This window comes from Anolis sagrei, chromosome 5 (genome assembly GCF_037176765.1).
Source record: "Anolis sagrei isolate rAnoSag1 chromosome 5, rAnoSag1.mat, whole genome shotgun sequence".
NCBI lineage: Eukaryota > Metazoa > Chordata > Lepidosauria > Squamata > Dactyloidae > Anolis > Anolis sagrei.
In genome coordinates this window covers 93,163,583-93,181,791 of record NC_090025.1, presented here as the reverse complement: position 1 = coordinate 93,181,791, position 18,209 = coordinate 93,163,583, and the positions used below count along the sequence as shown (strand labels likewise).

The window sequence follows — 18,209 nt, the reverse complement described above, 5'->3', positions numbered from 1 at the left end:
GGCCAAAACACCTGGGGACCCACAGGTTGAGGACCACTGCCCTAGATGATAGGGATAAAAAACAAAGAATCAAACTTGATATGGATGTTCCTGGCCCAGTTGTGGATCTTGTACATAGCCCTCCTCTCGGTCCCACCACTGTCTCATGTGCGGTTGGTGGGGACGAGAGAGAGCGCCTTCTCAGTGGTGGCCCCCCACCTCTGGAACACCCTTCCAAGGGAAATAAGACAGGCCCTATCCCTCCCCTCCTTTCGCAAGAGCTTGAAGAACTGGTGGTTTCAACAAGCCTTTGAAAATGACCAGTTCTAACTCAGCCCTACACATTGTCTAATATGGCCTTATTCTTCCTACCAATTACTCAGATCATTTCCTCTAATCGTCCCCAGAATGAACAGCCACAGTACCTAATATTTTTGTTACCTGCCATAGCATTGCACTTAATTCCCGGGCCCCCTAGAATTTTTGGGCTTGCATAAATCTTGGCCCGGCCTTTTAAATTTTTAATTGCTTTGAACAAGCAGGATTACTTTTAATATATGTGTGTTATGGCGACAATTTTTATGCTTATATTTTGTTTTGATAATCTTATGGGTATGTTGTTTTTACTTTGTATGTATTGTGATGTTACCTGGGAACCACTCTGAGTCCCCTCGGGGAGATGGAGTGGTATATAAATAAATTATTATTATTATTATTATTATTATTATTATTATTGAGTTCACCATAGAGAATGTTACCCAAAAATCTAGCGGGTTGGTCACATGTTGAAGTACCAAACTCTATATTGAAAATAGCATTTTCCTTTAAAATGAACATGAGGCAAGTATTAAGCTGTGAGAGATGGAAAGTAGGATGGCCTGGTTCATTGAACAACAAATGCATGTAATTTAAATAACTATTTGGTGTAAACAGCTCAGCACCCATTATGTGGCATAGCAACTAGAAAATGAAAGAGGGAAAAGGCTAAAGCTAGTCTTTTAAAAAACCAAACAAAGGCAATGGACACAAGACTGTTCAGGTCGGAGATTCTCATATTGCTGTGTTATAAAGAGTGGTGGATTCGAGCCCAGTTCGCTCAAGTGCTTCATGTAAAATGATTCAGGCATTGTTCATACATCACTTTGAAGAGCTACTTTGTAATGGAGTGATTGAATGCACCCTTTTTAAAAAAAAGAAATCAAATAGTAGTCTCTCTGTATTACCTTTCCCAAGAAATAACTACATTAGTCTGTTGTGTCTTTAACAGGAGAAACGGGGAGAAGAAAAGAACATAGCAGCATTTTAAAATCTAACTGATATATACTTTAGTAAAATATAAATAGAATATTTAATTCACGCTAGAGTATAAACCTCTTTTTTTTTAATTCTCTGTAGTTGCTGAAAGTATCAAGAACAAAGTTTCTAGGATAGTATTTCCCCCTACATGCTATTTTCAGTCTCCGTGGACTTTGTTCTGTGCCATGGAGCATAATCTTGAATGTAGCTACACTACACAAGTATAGCAGTTCCATACCACTTTAACTGGCATGGCTCCATCCTACAGAATCCTAGGATTTGGTGTTGGCTGAAGAAACATAGAATTTATTGCTACAGAATCTGAGAATTACAGTGCTAGAGTTCTTTAGCACAGTGCTTCTCAACCTTCCTGATGCTGCGACCCTTTAATACAGTTCCTCATGTTGTGGTGACCCCCAACCATAATATTACTTTCGTTGCTACTTCATAACTGTAATTTTGCTCCTGTTTTGAATCGTAATGTAAATATCTGATATACAGGATGTATTTTCATTCACTGGACCAAATTTGGCACAAATATCTGATACACCGACATTTGAATGCTGGTGGGATTGGGGGGAGGGTTGATTTTCTCATTTAGGTGATGTAGTTGCTGGGATTTTTAGTTCACCTACAATCAAAGAGAATTCTGAACTCCACTAATGATGGAATTGAGCCAAACTTGGTCCACAGAACTCCCACGTCCAACACAAAATACTGGAAGGGTTTGGTGGACATTGACCTTGAATTTTGGAGTTGTCATTCACCTACATCTAGAGAGCACTGTGGACTCAAACAATGATGGATCTGGACCTAACTTGGCATGGATCCTCAATATGCCCAAATGTGAACACTGGTGGAGTTTGGGGAAAATAGACCTTGAGATTTGGGAGTTGTAGTTGCTGGGATTTCTAGTTCACCTACACTCAAAGAGCATTCTGAACCCCACCAAAGATAGAATTGGGCCAAACTTCCCACACAGAACCCCCCCTCCCCATGACCAACAGAAAATACTATGTTTTCTGATGCCCTTCTGTGACCCCTCTTGACACCCCCTTGCGACCCCCTCAGGGTCCTGACTCCCAGGTTGAGAAACACTGCTTTAGCAGAATGAGAGACTTCAGGATTCCATAGTAAAAAGCCGTGACAATAGAATGGTTTTAAACCACTTTGTGAGAATGAGAGCAAGTCTCACTGAAATCAGTATGTCTCCCATGTACACATAACTTCCATGTACATGTGACTACCTTGTATATCTAAGGCCCCATCTACACTGTCATATAAAATCCAGATTATCTGCTTTGAACTGGATTATATGAGTCTACACTGCCATATAATCCAGTTCAAAGCAGATAATCTGTATTTTATATAGCAGTGTAGATGGGGCCTAAGAAAGCAGGGGTCATATCATGTAATAAACATCTTTGTGGCTAATAGTGCATAGAGTAAACATGGAACTGATTTTAATTGTTGATTTTAATAATTCTGGTTTTGATTGTTTGGTTTTAATTGTAATTGTTTATTTGATATGGCATCAAATAAGGTCTGAGGTCTGAGATAGAATGCCCGGGAATACGGAAGTGTTCTGTTTTTGCTATTCCTATTCCTAATGACCTATTTGTGCCCGTTTGTCCTCTGGCACATAGATTGGCTCAATGAGTGTTCCCTCTCCGTTGTGGAGAATATACAGATCCAAGGCAACTTGAAATATGAGTTAGAAAAATGCAGTTAATACAATAGACAACACCAAAGTTGGAAAAAGTTGAAACTGATAATCATGTTGAAAATATTAATTAAAAAGAGTTTTTCGGGGCTGTTGCAGTGTATTTTCATTCCTTCATTTTTTTCAGTTTGTAACCATACCTTTCTCCCAAGATGGGATTCATTGTGTCGTTGTCATCATAGTGATATATACAATTGGAAAACAACATTGTCTGTTTCTAAGTCTGTCAAAAGTAGCTTCCTAGAAAGAGAATACTTTTTACAAAGGCTTACCAGAAACCCTCCCCACACCCTTTGTTATTGATTCAATAAATAGGTGGCTGTGCACCAATTTTCTTCTTCTTTTTCTTCTTTGGCATGAAGGAGACATCTTTTTAAGCCTTTTTTAAAAAAACAAGACTAGCAAAACATGTGTGAATATAGGTCTGCCATAATAAAACAACATTTTCCTTTTTTGTGTTTGAGATGTTGAATGAAGATGATGATTTCAGCCAGTGTATTTGGAGCTACTGCTGGTGCTTTTAAAGGCACTCATGTACACAGAAAGAAAAAGGGCTCTCCCTTGGGTGTTCCACATCCAAAAGCCTCCCTAGTTCATATTGTCCTAGTGATCCTTCAGTGACTATTAAAAATGGAATTAAGCACAGACTGACAATTTCTCAGAGTGCACTAGTGGCAAGTATTGGATCTGTCTTGCTCATGTTTGGAGTTTCAGGCAAGATGAATGGGTCAGATACTAAGCTGCCAAAATGGTTTGTGGAACGGTACAAAACAATTGCCCGCTTCTCTGTCAGATCCACAACAGAGAAATTCACTGTGTAAATATTTGGGCCAGCAATCTGCAAATGAGATTTAAAGCTTTACGTTGATGTCAAAGGTAACTAGAAAATCCTTTCTTAAAGAGGCCAAGAACTGGGAGTTGCCAAGTAACTTCCTTTAAGAGGAATTTCCTTTCTGAATGAATGCTGCATATATGTCATTAGTCATAGAGACCAGAGATCACAGAGATAAGGTGCCTCCAGCCTATAAAGTCAGATGTAGAAGGAGAAATTGCCCACTATTGGTGAATGTATACCTAATATTTCTTTGTCAATGCCCTTAGAACAGGAATACAGAATGGATGGCAACTCCCATCATTCCTTAGAATTGGCCAGAACTGATGGGAATTGCAAGGCAACAAGTTTTTGAGGATTTCAAATCCCTCATTCCTACCATGGAAGCTTACAACTAAGGAGTTGTATAATATGGGCGTAAACTTCAAAATATTCACTCTGTTTTTTAAAAATGTGCACTTCACATATAATATTTTTGCCTGAAATTAATAAGTAAAGAATCATAGAATAGAATCATAGAATCATAGAATCAAAGAGTTGGAAGAGACCTCATGGGCCATCCAGTCCAACCCCCTGCCAAGAAGCAGGAATATTGCATTCAAATCACCCCTGACAAATGGCCATCCAGCCTCTGCTTAAAAGCCTCCAAAGAAGGAGCCTCCACCACACTCTGGGGCAGAGAGTTCCACTGCTGAACGGCTCTCACAGTCAGGAAGTTCTTCCTAATGTTCAGATTGAATCTCCTCTCTTGTAGTTTGAAGCCATTGTTCCGCGTCCTAGTCTCCAAGGAAGAAGAAAACAAGCTTGCTCCCTCCTCCCTGTGGCTTCCTCTCACATATTTATACATGGCTATCATATCTCCTCTCAGCCTTCTCTTCTTCAGGCTAAACATGCCCAGTTCCCTAAGCCGCTCCTCATAGGGCTTGTTCTCCAGACCCTTGATCATTTTAGTCGCCCTCCTCTGGACACATTCCAGCTTTTCAATATCTCTCTTGAATTGTGGTGCCCAGAATTGGACACAATATTCCAGATGTGGTCTAACCAAAGCAGAATAGAGGGGTAGCATTACTTCCTTAGATCTAGACACTATGCTCCTATTGATGCAGGCCAAAATCCCATTGGCTTTTTTTGCCGCCACATCACATTGTTGGCTCATGTTTAACTTGTTGTCCACGAGGACTCCAAGATCTTTTTCACACGTACTGCTCTCGAGCCAGGCATTGTCCCCCATTCTGTATCTTTGCATTTCATTATTTCTGCCAAAGTGGAGTATCTTGCATTTGTCACTGTTGAACTTCATTTTGTTAGTTTTGGCCCATCTCTCTAATCTGTCAAGATCGTTTTGAATCCTGCTCCTGTCCTCTGGACTATTGGCTATCCCTCCCAATTTGGTGTCGTCTGCAAACTTGATGATCATGCCTTCTAGCCCTTCATCTAAGTCATTAATAAAGATGTTGAACAATACCGGGCCCAGGACGGAACCCTGCGGCACTCCGCTCTTCACTTCTTTCCAAGATGAAGAGGAAGCATTAGTGAGCACTCTCTGTGTTCGTCCACTTAACCAATTACAGATCCACCTCACCGTAGTTTTGCCTAGCCCACATTGGACTAGTTTCCTTGCCAGAAGGTCATGGGGGACCTTGTCAAAGGCCTTACTGAAATCCAGGTACGCTACATCCACGGCATTCCCAGCATCTACCCAGCTTGTAGCTCTATCGAAGAAAGAGATCAGATTAGTCTGGCATGACTTGTTTTTGATAAATCCATGTTGACTATCAGCGATAACTGCATTTGTTTCTAAGTGTTTGCAGACCGCTTCCTTAACAATCTTTTCCAGAATCTTGCTCGGTATCGACGTGAGGCTGACCGGACGGTAGTTGTTTGGGTCGTCCTTTTTTCCCTTCTTGAAGATTGGGACCACATTGGCCCTCCTCCAATCTGCTGGAACTTCTCCCGTTCTCCAAGAACTCTCAAAGATGGTTGCCAATGGTTCCGAAATGACTTCCGCTAGTTCCTTCAGTACTCTTGGGTGTAGTTGATCTGGCCCTGGGGACTTGAACTCATTAAGAGCGGCCAGGTATTCCTGGACGACTTCTTTCCCAATTTGGGGTTGGATGTCCTCCAATCCCTCATCCACTCCATCTTGCTGAGGTTGAAGACTCTCTTTTTGTGAGAAGACCGAGGCAAAGAAGGCATTAAGTAGTTCTGCCTTTTCCCTATCCCCTGTCAGCATTGCCCCATCTTCTCCTCGAAGAGGTCCTATCGCCTCCTTGTTTTTCCTTTTTCTACTGACATAAGAATAGAAGCCCTTTTTATTGTTTTTAATGTCCCTGGCAAGTCTGAGCTCGTTTTGTGCTTTAGCCTTGCGGACCTTTTCCCTACAGGTCTTGGCTATTTGTTTGAATTCTTCTTTGGTGATTTCTCCCTTTTTCCACTTCTTGTGCATGTCTCTTTTGTGTCTTAGCACAGTTAGAAGTTCTTTGGACATCCATTCTGGCTTCTTTGCACTTGTCCTATTTTTTCTCTTTGTTGGCACGGTTTGCAATTGTGCCTTGAGTATTTCACTCTTGAGAAGTTCCCATCCATCCGTAGCTCCCTTGTCTTTTAGTATCTGTGTCCACGGAATGCTGCTCAGCGTTTCCTTCATTTTTTGGAAATCAGCTCTCCTAAAGTCCAAAATGCGGGTTTGACTTGTCTTAGTTTCGGCCTTCCTTTGTACCTCAAATTGCAGGAGCACATGGTCACTTGCCCCTAAGGATCCTACCACTTCGACTGCATCGATCAGGTCCTCCGCATTTGTTAGGATGAGATCAAGAGTAGCCAATCCCCTTGTTGCCTCTTCTACCTTCTGGACCATGAAATTGTCTGCAAGGCAAGCGAGGAATTTGTTGGACCTTGTACTCTTGGCCGAGTTTGTTTTCCAGCAAATATCGGGATAGTTGAAATCGCCCATGACTACTACATCTCTTTTCTGTGCCTGTTTGGTCAACTGTTGGCAGAAGACTTCATCAAGATCTTCCTCCTGGCTTGGGGGTCTGTAGTAGACGCCTACAACGACATCTTTTTGAGTCCCAGTTCCCTTGATTCTTATCCAGATGATTTCAAGCTGGTTTCCCAGATTGCTGTCTTGAATTTCTTCTGCAGCATAAGAGTTTTTGACATATAAGGCTACTCCGCCTCCTCTCCCCTTTGTTCGGTTTCTGTGAAAGAGGTTATACCCCTCGATATCTACATTCCAGCGATAGGAGTCATCCCACCAGGTTTCAGTGATCCCTATGATATCATATTTGTGGTGTTGTGCTAGAAGTTGGAGTTCGTCTTGTTTATGTATTATTATTATTATTATTATTATTATTCGTCATGTATTTGTTGTGCCCTCTATGTCTATGTTATTATTTTAATTTTATACCCGGGGTACTACATGACCCCCAAAATTTTATAAGGTTTTACATGCCTAAAAAGTCATCTAGTACCCCGGTACTTTGTATACTAAAGGACCTTCATAGCCAAAGCAGTTCATCCTTTCAGTAAACTGTGTAGCACCTACACCAACCTGTCATTCTCCTATGTGATGTGCCACAATCTCCATAATCCCCATACAGTGTGGATGATTGAGATCCAAGATACTTGTATGCCTGATTGGGGAAAACATCTGTCTATTGTCATAATAAACATGTTCCTTGCACAGTATTTTGGTTTTGATGGAGTTAATACTTTGAGACATCCTGAGGACACCAGCGCAACAGAATCATTAATGTACCTTGGCAAGTTCATGAAAGTGTCAGCTTACAGAAACCTCTGTGTGATAAGAAAGAAAGCAGGTCACTTTTGCTTTTGTTTTGTGGAGTGGAATACGCTGACATGGGCACAACAGTTGGGTTTTGTTGTCAGTGGAACAGAGCAAGAAAGTGCTGACACTCTTTCAGGAGTTCACAAGCAAACCAGGAACTTAAGGATTTGATGTGGTGCGCTTGTTGTGTAACCTGCCTTTTTCTGAGCTTTGCAGTTGTGTCAGATAATGCAACTGCAAGTTGTCTGCTTTGAAATAGAAGGTATGGCGGCACTTAGAAACTCCACATTGTTACAGTATTAAAATAAAACATTCAGGGAAATAGAGGAAGGGTGAAAACTGATGTCATCTTACCCAAAGGCACATCATGGATTGTCGGCAATGTCACATAAAGAGTCTCTGATTTGTGCTATCTTATGGTACGAATAGGATGCTTTGTGTAGAAACATTTAAACTACTCAACCTAAGACATAATAGGCAATTTTGGTTTAGAATTTTTGATGGAGTATTCTGGCTAGAATGTTTCAGGGACATTTAAACTCTTGTGATCTGAAGCTGTGCATGCCACTATTAGAAGGAGCCAATATAGCATTATACATAAGGAGCCAATATATGTTTTAAGGCTTTGTATGGTTTTTATATCATATGCTATTGTTTTTAACAGAATTTCTTGATTGTTTTTACTTGTTATAATTGTTGAGGCATCGAATTGTGGCTCCGAGTCACCTCTGGGCTGAGAGGGGCAGTACATAAATATAGTAAATAAATAATTAATAAATAAAATATAGCATAGCTCTCAATGTGATCTATTGGTCCTACAAAATATACCCGAGAGCCAATAATAATAAACCTATTATAGACCTTCCTGCTATTTCTAGATTATATGACCCTCACTCCATAGCAATTATCAGACCACTTTAGCTTGAACTATTTACCTTGAACTATTTTGTACCTAACCAAGTCTAATATATCACTTTCTGGAGAGCTTGTTCCACTCAATAGATAAAAGAGCTACATTTGTGTCTATGAGTTCAAATCACAGTTCTGCTTCATGTTTTTTTCATAGTGTAAAATCTGTAACTTGGAAATGTTGAAATCATCTAAAACCGTGCATTAAAGGTAAAGGTAAAGACATTAAGTCCAGTCATGTCCTACTCTAGGCGGTGGTGCTCATCTCCATTACTAAGCTGAAGAGCCGGTGTTGTCCATAGACACCCCCAAGGTTCTGGCCCAGCTTACTTATCCGAACACATCCGCCTCTACGTCCCACCTCATAATTTAAGATCATGCGGGGAGGCCCTGCTCCCGCTTCCATCAACATCGCAAATGCGTCTGCCGGGGACGAGGGACAGGGCCTTCTTGGCTGTGGCCCCCCGCCTATGGAACACACTCCCTTATGAGATAAGATCAACCCCATCCGTCTTGGCCTTTAGAAAATAAATTCAAATCATGGTTTTGAGACCAGGCTTTCAGACAATTGGCATAAGGAGCACTGTAGCTAGACATGGACTGGAATTACGTTACAGCTGAAGACTGTGATATTGTTTTATGGTTTTATGTATTACTGTTGTAATTATTATTGTTGAATTTAATTGGGATTTTATTATTGTAATTGTTGGGTAGCGGTGTTGTATCGCTACTATATGTAAGCCATCCTGAGTCCCCTTTCGGGGTAGAGAAGAGACTGGATAGAAATACTAGAAATAAATAAATAAATAAATAAATAAATGACTGCATGGAGCTCTGTAACCTTCCCACAGAAGCAGTACCTATTGATCTCACATTTGCATGTTTTCAAACTGCTAGGTTGGCAGAAATTGGGCTGCTCCCTGGTTTCAAACCGCCAACCTTTCAGTTAGCAAGTTCAGCAGCTCAGCGGTTTAACCTGCTGCACCACCAAGGAACCCTAAAACCATAGTTGCTTGAAAATCCTAATGTGAATATATAGCTATTTAAATAACTCATTTTCAAACATACCAAATGATTTGATTTTAACTTGAGTTCCTTGAAGAAAGGCTAGGATATAAAAATGCTAGGTTTGTTGGGTTGCAAAAATTTAACCTCTACAGGAATCATTTAAGAAACAGTGCCAAATTACTTTGGCTGATACATATGTAGTATTGCTAATATGTTCTTTGGATGTTGTGCTTGTATTTATTCATTGTTGAATGTGATCCTTGGCCACATTTTGATCATTTGATCATACTTGAGGATTGTAGGCATATTAGTCTTTAAAAAATAATGTTTTCAAGCATTTTTGCCACTTAAACATGTGCACAAACACACATACATTGGCACTCTTTAAATTCCAGACCATAATAGCAGCTTTAATTGTGGTGAAAGCTTAAGCATTGTGTCCATCTCATCCTTATCACCATTACTCATTGTTTCCCTGTTGCTCGTGTCTTTCCTGTGACCATAAAGGTAAAACAGAAGAGTAAGGAGAAAATTTTGGCTTTTGCTTCTTCTAGGTTGTTGTAGGTTTTTTAGGCTGTATAGCCATGTTCTAGTTTTTGCTTCTTCCCCTCTATCTCATCCATTGCTCATTTTCTTCTGATCTATGGGGATAGACAGTATATGACAGTCACATATACAAAGAGGCATGGCAGTAATAGGCCCAGATAGTTTTGTGGTTGGTAGTCAGTCCTGGATGTGGGCAGATACTCAACAATGTCAACCACAGATCCCTTGCCTCCCTGCTGTATAACTATTTACTGTCACCACCCTAACACTCTCAAACTAAGGTTTGATCAGCATTCTTCCCATTGCCTCAAATAAGCCACAAAGGACAGTGATTCTTAAGTGTTTTTGGTTGTAAGCCCTTTCAGAATCGACTGAAAACTTTGCACCCATTGTCCAGACAATGCACACAGCAGTCACAGTAACAGAAGGTAAATGATAGGAGCAAGGAAATGATTTGTGTGCTCTGTTCATGAAGACCTAAAGCCCATCTGTTGACCACAGGTTAAGAACATTTAATAAAGTTTTATCAAAGCTTTACAACATTACATTTTTGGTTTACACTGCGGGATTCTAAGATTGTAATAATCAAAGTAGCTTTTCCCTGGGAAGCCATATATAACCTCAGTGGTTCTCAACCTTCCTAATGCCACAACACTTGAATCCAGTTCTTCATAAACCATAAGATTATTTTCGTTGCTACTTTAGAACAGTCATTTTGCTCTTGTTATAAATCGTAATGCAAATATTTGATATGCAGGATGTATTTTAATTCACTGGACCAAGTTTGGCACAAATACCTGATACGCCCAAATTTGAATACTGATGGGGTTGGGGGAGGATTGATTTTGTCATTTGGGGGTTGTAGTTGCTGGGATTTATAGTTAAACTACAATCAAAGAGCATTCTGAACTCCACAAATGATGAAATTGAGCCAGTCTTGACACACAGAACTCCCATGACCAAAAGAAAATACTGGAAGGGTTTAGTGGGCATGGACCTTGAGTTTTGGAGTTGTAGTTCACCTATATCCAGAGAGCATTGTGGACTCAAACAATGATGGAACTGGACCAGACTTGACATGAATACTGAATGTGCCCAAATGTGAACTATGATAGGGTTTGGGGAAAATAGAGCTTGACATTTGGGAGTTGTAGTTGCCAGGATTTATATTTCACTTACAATCAAAGAGCATTCTGAACCCCACCAAGGATAGAATTGGACCAAACTTCCCACACAGAACCTCCATGTCCAACAGAAAATACTGTGTTTATGATGGTCTTTGGTGACTCCTTTGACACTCCCTCGTGACCTCCTCAGGGGTCCCGACTCCTAGGTTGAGAAATACTGAGCTAGAGGATTTGTGTATTTATTTTTCTCCTTCCTTATGCTGACTTATGGTGAGGAATGCTAGATAGTGAGTGGGGAATCAACTGTGACATTTTGTGGAGCAGCAAAAAATTCATTCGGCTAGTAGCATCTTGTAATATTAGTTGGGCCTGTGAATTAACCAGTCTTCTTATTGTTTTTCCAGATGACAGAGGGCCGCCGGTGTCAAGTGCACCTCCTTGATGACAGGAAGCTGGAACTCCTTGTGCAGGTAACAAATTGCATCTGTCTGTTCTGAGGGCATGCTGTGGCACTAAATGTTTGTATTCTGTGCAACTAAAGAGGGTTTTAATTTAATTAATGAAATCTCCATTAGCTGGTTTCCTTGTGGGTTTTGATCCTCTCTCGTTTGACAAGCTAAGTAGGATCAGGTTGGATCAGTGTGTAGGCAGGAGGCCTCAAAAGGAAATTCCAGGATCCTGCAGGAAATGAGTGTCTTTGCATTCCCCACCCAGCTGTCTCCGTGGCTTGGGTATTTGATTGCCATTGCGGAGTACCTCTGTCTGATGAAGAGCTAGAATTAAGAATCAATCTCCCACCTTTCTTTTGCAAGTCAGGGAGAAGGAGTCATTCCCCCTGCCCTAGTTTGTTTTCAGCTACTGTTTGATGCCTCTGTCCTTTCTTTGGCCCACCCCATCTGCCTGCAATGCCAAAGCTTCGCTGTCCTAAAGCTTCCGTGTTAAGTAGCTGCCATGTACCATTTCTGAGATGAAGGGGCTTCTCTGGGGTGGGAGAAATGACCTACATATATGTAGGCTGCATGTCAGATTGAATTTATCACACAGGCGTTGAGGAGTAAGGCTTTATGACAATGATGTGAGTTTCAAGCCTATTGAGTGATTGTAGTTAAAGACACTTATAACTTGCCTTTATGGGAAATTTTTAATACTCAAGGTGGATTCTAACACAAAACATAAAAAGAATATTCAATATATACTTTTTAAAAAAAACTAAAAGAGCAATTAAAAGAGACAGGAAACTAAATTCAAGGAGACAACCCAATTCCAATTAGTACACATCCATCGAAATTATTGTGCTTAGTGCGTGAGTTTGCATTAAGCATTTACTCAACAAGTCATATTTATTCAGTGAGCTTGAACATTGTTTCCATCCTAAATATCTCGGTGTCACCTTAGATCGAACACTAGTATATTGGAAACACCAAGCACAAAGTAGCTGCACACAATAACTTACTGGCAGCACATGGGGTGCAGACCCAAAATTAGTAAGAACATCAACCCTAGCCTTGTCTTACTCAACTGCCGTGTATGCCTGCCCTGTTTGGCATAGGTCTTCCCATGCAAAGCAGGTGAACATAGCATTGAATGAAACATGCAGAATAATCACAGGATGTCTTAAACCTACGCCTGTTGATAAACTCTACAAGCTAACTGGCATCCCCCCCCCCCCCCGATGTGTGATGGGAAGTTGCTGCTAAATGTCAGAGAAATAAGATTGAACACTGTGAAAGCCACCCACTACATGGCTACTAGCCTCCTCCCAGTAGACTCAAAGGGAAAGCTTTATGAGAACTACCATTCCTCTTGGTGTTTCTCCAGCAACAGCAAGGATATCCCTCTGGGCAGCTAAACCAGGAAAATCCCAACTGGATGCCCTCCCACGAGGGTCTTCCTCCAGAGGAAAACCAAGAATGGGAAACTTTGGGCAGATCAAAAGAAAACCTGGCAAAATGGCAGTACCTAAAAGAATCCCACACCTTGTGTTACTGAGGAGTAGGAGAGACAATTCCGCATCTGTATGCTTGCCCACTGTGCCCTGCCTCATGTACAGAGGAAGAATTGTTGGAGGCTACAGACAATGCCATTGCTAGGTTCTTGTGGGTTTTTTCGGGCTATAGAGCCATGTTCTAGAGGCATTTCTCCTGACGTTTCGCCTGCATCTATGGCAAGCATCCTCAGAGGTAGAGACAGACCTCTACCTCTGAGGATGCTTGCCATAGATGCAGGCGAAACGTCAGGAGAAATGCCTCTAGAACATGGCTCTATAGCCCGAAAAAACCCACAAGAACCTAGTGATTCCAGCCATGAAAGCCTTCGACAATACAATGCCATTGCTCTTGCCCGTTTTTGGTCAAAAGATATTTATCCCCCTGTGTTTCTTCTAATTTTATCGGTTTTATACTAATTTATACAATGCTTTTGATACGAAATAAATAAAGTGAGTCTATTCCTGTTGGAGTTACACTGGATTTAGCCCTGGAAGAGCAGATCTGTCTGTCTCTGAACTCCAACAGTCCAACTTTTGACAGGCAAACTGAAAAGGCCATCACAATAGGAAGTAGTAGGGAATCAAGGTGTGTCTATCTCCCTCAAGCAGCTGTGGGACAGCCACAATAGTGTCCCTTCTCTTTTCCTGCCTCAGTCCTAGCTCTTGCTCTGTATGCAGATTTGTATCTAGCAAAATTGCCTAGGAGGAAATAATGTCGTTTCTTTCCAAAGCGCTTCCAAAATGTTTAAAAGCTTTATATTTACAATTTTATGCATTAAAACAACCCTTATAGTTGGTGAATAATATTGCTGCATGCAGCCAGAATATTGATAGTTAATTTTCACAGTCACCTGAGACTGACTGTTGAGCTAAGATTCTCATCCTTGCTGGGCAAAACTAGCTCCTATTAAGTCTCCAAAGGGTTAACCAAAAGGGTTAGAATATGCCTTTAAAAAGTAAGGGGGGGACTCAGTGCAGTTAGAAACAGGAAATGAAACACACAGTGCTTTAATTACCCATCCGGGCAGCCTGCATTCTTGGGGTAAGCGGGGTTGAATGTTAGTCTCATTCTAGCAAAAAAGGAAGGAGATGAATGGGAGCTTTTTGAAAATTATTTGAATCACAGGAAATGCATTTCAGGATTGCTTTATGTTGTACAGATGGCTCGACAAGGTTATTTTGTACTAAAAGGGTCTGTAGAAAATAATTTGAAGAGAAAGAAAACATTAAGAGATGTATTCATATTAAAGGCAGTTTTTATGCCAATATAATATTTAATAGCTGGTTTCAAGGAGAGGCTAATTCAGCTGAGCACAGCAATAGGAATATAATTACATGGGCTTTCCCCTTGATCCATATGCTTCTCTGAAAATCCGTACAATCGGTGTTACATTTATGTATGGCTGCAGATAGAAGCAGGACCACAGACTATTTCTATGTGGGTTCTGTGTAGTTTGATGTTCATGCAGGGCAACCATACACATTGCAGGGTAGTTCTGGGCATGGAACATGCATCTCCTCACTCCTCACTACATGTGGCCCTCCAGATAATGTTGGATTACAATACCTATCAGTCCTGGATAACATATCTGTCACAGCTCAGGATAGATTCACCTTGCTCAAGACACCACCACACACCAAGGCTGTAGGTTTTGTAATTTATTGAAGAAAAAGCAAAATCACAAAATACCAGTATTCTTGTGGCAATACCAGAAATACATAGAAATAAAGTTGCAAAAGTTCAAAAGCCAAAACAGAGTCTTAAATGCACAGGCAAAGATTCAATGGTCCAAAGGCAAATAACATGAAGCGTTATCCATTAGCATTGGTTAAGCAAGAATCCATGATAGCATGACAAAGTCTCCAAAAACCAAGATCAAAACCAAAGTAACAAAGAGCCAAGAGCTTTCCCCAAAAGCCGAGGCAATTCCAGAGAAGTTAACAGGGTGTAAGCAACGTTGCACTGACAAAGGATTGACTTCAATCAGATTGTTAAATATGTTTCCCTAGCATGAAAGCATTATGTTGACCTCGAACTTCCCATTTGTTGGCAAACTGAGCACTTCGGTGTACCCTTAATTGCAAACGGTTTTCCGTAATCAAATTCCCTTCAAAACCGGATAACTCATTATCCTGGGACTGGTCACCCTGGGAACCGAGAGGCACTGAGCTCCCAGATGGAGCAGCCAACTCCTCCACCTGCAGCTGTGAAGTTTCACTTAAATCATGACCTTCATCTAAAACAATATTCTTTTCTCTGGGAAACAGAAATGCCATCTCTTCTTCAGAATCAACACTGTCTGCCTCAACAACAGGGACATGTTCAGAAATCTGTAACCCATCATCCTCCTCATTCTGAGGAAACTCAGGCTCAGAAAGCTCAGGCTCAAACTGAGCCACAACAATATCCAAGGGTGAGGATTGATGGGAGTTATACTCCAGTCCACATCTGGAGGCTCCTCACATACAGCTTCATCTTAGTTGGCCTTATATCAGTGGTTCTCAACCTTGAGTCCCCAGATGTTTTTGGCCTACAACTCCCAGAAATCCCGGCCAGTTTACCAGCTGTTAGGATTTCTGGGAGTTGAAGGCCAAAAACATCTGGGGACCCCAGGTTGAGAACCACTGCCCTATATAAAGGTCGGAGTAGTCTTTCTGAAGCACTGTTTAAAAGTTTTCGTAAGAGTTTAAGAGGAGAAATAATCTACATCAGTACATTTAGAAACAGATGTGCAAGAATGTTTCAGAAAACTGAACTGTATTCATAGATCTGGGAGTACAAAGAACAAAGAAATGTGATAATTATCCTTTCAAATTAATACAATCCAAATAATGAATTAATTCTTCCTTCTAGAAAAAGCAAACGTTGTAGTGTCACCAAGCCACAGACTGGAATTTGTTCATGCTAATTGTGCAAATTTGAAAGATCACAAAGAGAAAAACTGTTCTGATGTATTTATTAGTCTTTTATTGTATATTGGCTGGCATCCAGTACTACAATTCTACTAGTGCAATTCATGTTGTGCTCATGGACTCTTCATTTGGGACTGTGGGCAAGGGGAGAATCTCACACAGTCCCTAGTTGCCAAGTATTGACCCAAGTGGCATGTGCCACAAGACCAAATGCATTCCTGCTTGCCCAGAAGGGGAAAACAATGGAAATCTGCTAGAGGACTGTTTTCCTCCATGAGTGTGTTGGATTTGTGCTGTGGGTGCATGTGCAGATAACTACAGGCGATCCTCAAGTTGTGAACAAGATAAGTTCTATAGGTTGAATTTGTTTGTAAGTCAGAATAGGTACATTTTAAGTGTAACTCCAGCCATACATAAATACAGAGAGAGAGAGAGAGAGAGAGAGAGAGAGAGAGATAGTTTTGGATATCAAAAGAAAGGGTGAGTGCCCCTGTGGTGTTTGTTTTGCTGTCTGTGCCCCTGTTCAGAAGATTTCACTGCACTTTCTGTCCCTATGAGCAATGGAATTTGAGAAATTTGGCATGTTATATGAAAACAAAGGATTGGGGATAAAGCTTCAGTTGAGACACCTTTTCCCCCATAATAACTCTTTCAGAAGTGAATTTATCATCCTGGGGTAGATTTTTCTCACTTCCCATTCCCTATTCTTAATTATGAGTCGTTTGTAAGTTGAATGTTTGTAATTCGAGGACAGCCTGTAGCAATTTTCTTCCCATTATGAGAAAGTCTGGGGAAACCCCAGTTTTCAAAGGCTATTCACCATATAGGACCTATTTGGCAACAACACTGAAATGTTATTTTCTGTGTAGAAAAAATGTTTTTGTGGAATCTGATAGGTGGAAGGAGCTGCAAAGGCCATGTAGTCCAACCCCTGCAATGTAGAAATACACATTTACAGAACTTCTGAGAGCTATTTATTTATTTACTGCTTTTTTATACCGCCTTTCTCAGCCCGCAGGTGACTCAAGGCGGTTTACAGGCAACAATATCATAAATACAATTAAAAACATTAATATATAATATAAAACCACAACAAATCAATAAAACAAAAATCATTAGTGTCTTCTTGTTTAAACATTGTCCAGTCCATTGTCTAGTCGTTTCATTTTCCTATGTCAATTACTCTGCACTTGCAAATGCTTGCTCAAATGGCCACATCTTGACTTTTTTCCAAAATGTTAAAAGGGTTATACCTAGGGATATACCTGGGGGGGGGGGCGTTCCATAGCTGAGGAGCCACACTGAGAAGGCCCTGTCTCTCGTCCTCACCAGACGTACTTGTTACGAAGGCAGGATCGAGAGCTGGGCCTCCCCAGACGATCTTAAGGTCCTAGATGGTTTATAAGGGGACAGGTAAGTTGGGCCAGAACCATTTAGTGCTTTATAGGCCAAAGCCAGCACTTTGAATTGTGCCCAGTAGCAGACTGGCAGCCAATGGAGCTGGCGCAACAGAGAAGTTGTATGTTCCCTAAGCTATCCATTCAACCTCCTTTTAAAGACCTCCACTGCCAGTCCATTCCACTATCAAACAATGTGTGCAGTATAGAAATACTTTTGAATGTTTAGGCGGTATCTCCCTTCCTTCTCCCCTCTACTCCTCCTTTTCCTTCTTTGGTAATTTAATTCCATTGATTTGTGTTCTAATTTCTGAAAAGCAAAAAAAAAGTTTGTTCCATCTTCTATATAATATCTCTACAGATATTTAAATATGACTTTCTTGCCATCTTTCTGTCCTCTGTTCTCCAAATTAAACATACCAAGCTCCCTCAGGTGTTCCTCAAAAAGTTTGGTTTCCAGAACTTTAACTATTTTGGTCACCTTTATAGAATCATAGAATCAAAGAGTTGGAAGAGACCTCATGGGCCATCCAGTCCAACCCCCTGCCAAGAAGCAGGAATATTGCATTCAAATCACCCCTGACAGATGGCCATCCAGCCTCTGTTTAAAAGCTTCCAAAGAAGGAGCCTCCACCACACTCCGGGGCAGAGTGTTCCACTGCTGAACGCCTCTCACAGTCAGGAAGTTGGGTTGTTGTAGGT

The 18,209-nt window shown here is 40.9% G+C and overlaps 1 protein-coding gene across 6 annotated transcripts in view; it reads left to right on the top strand.

The window, feature by feature from the left end:
• The window catches only part of FRMD4A (FERM domain containing 4A), a 511,564-nt gene that overhangs the window by 306,525 nt on the left and 186,830 nt on the right, over positions 1-18,209 (top strand). For 5 of the 6 annotated variants that reach the window (XM_067468889.1, XM_067468890.1, XM_060778219.2 and 2 more), the window contains one exon: positions 11,615-11,680. The exons of the other annotated variant lie outside the window; for it this stretch is intronic. In XM_067468889.1, coding sequence (XP_067324990.1) covers positions 11,615-11,680 — 66 coding nt within the window. The remainder of the gene's footprint in view (positions 1-11,614; positions 11,681-18,209) is intronic. 6 annotated transcript variants of the gene reach the window in all.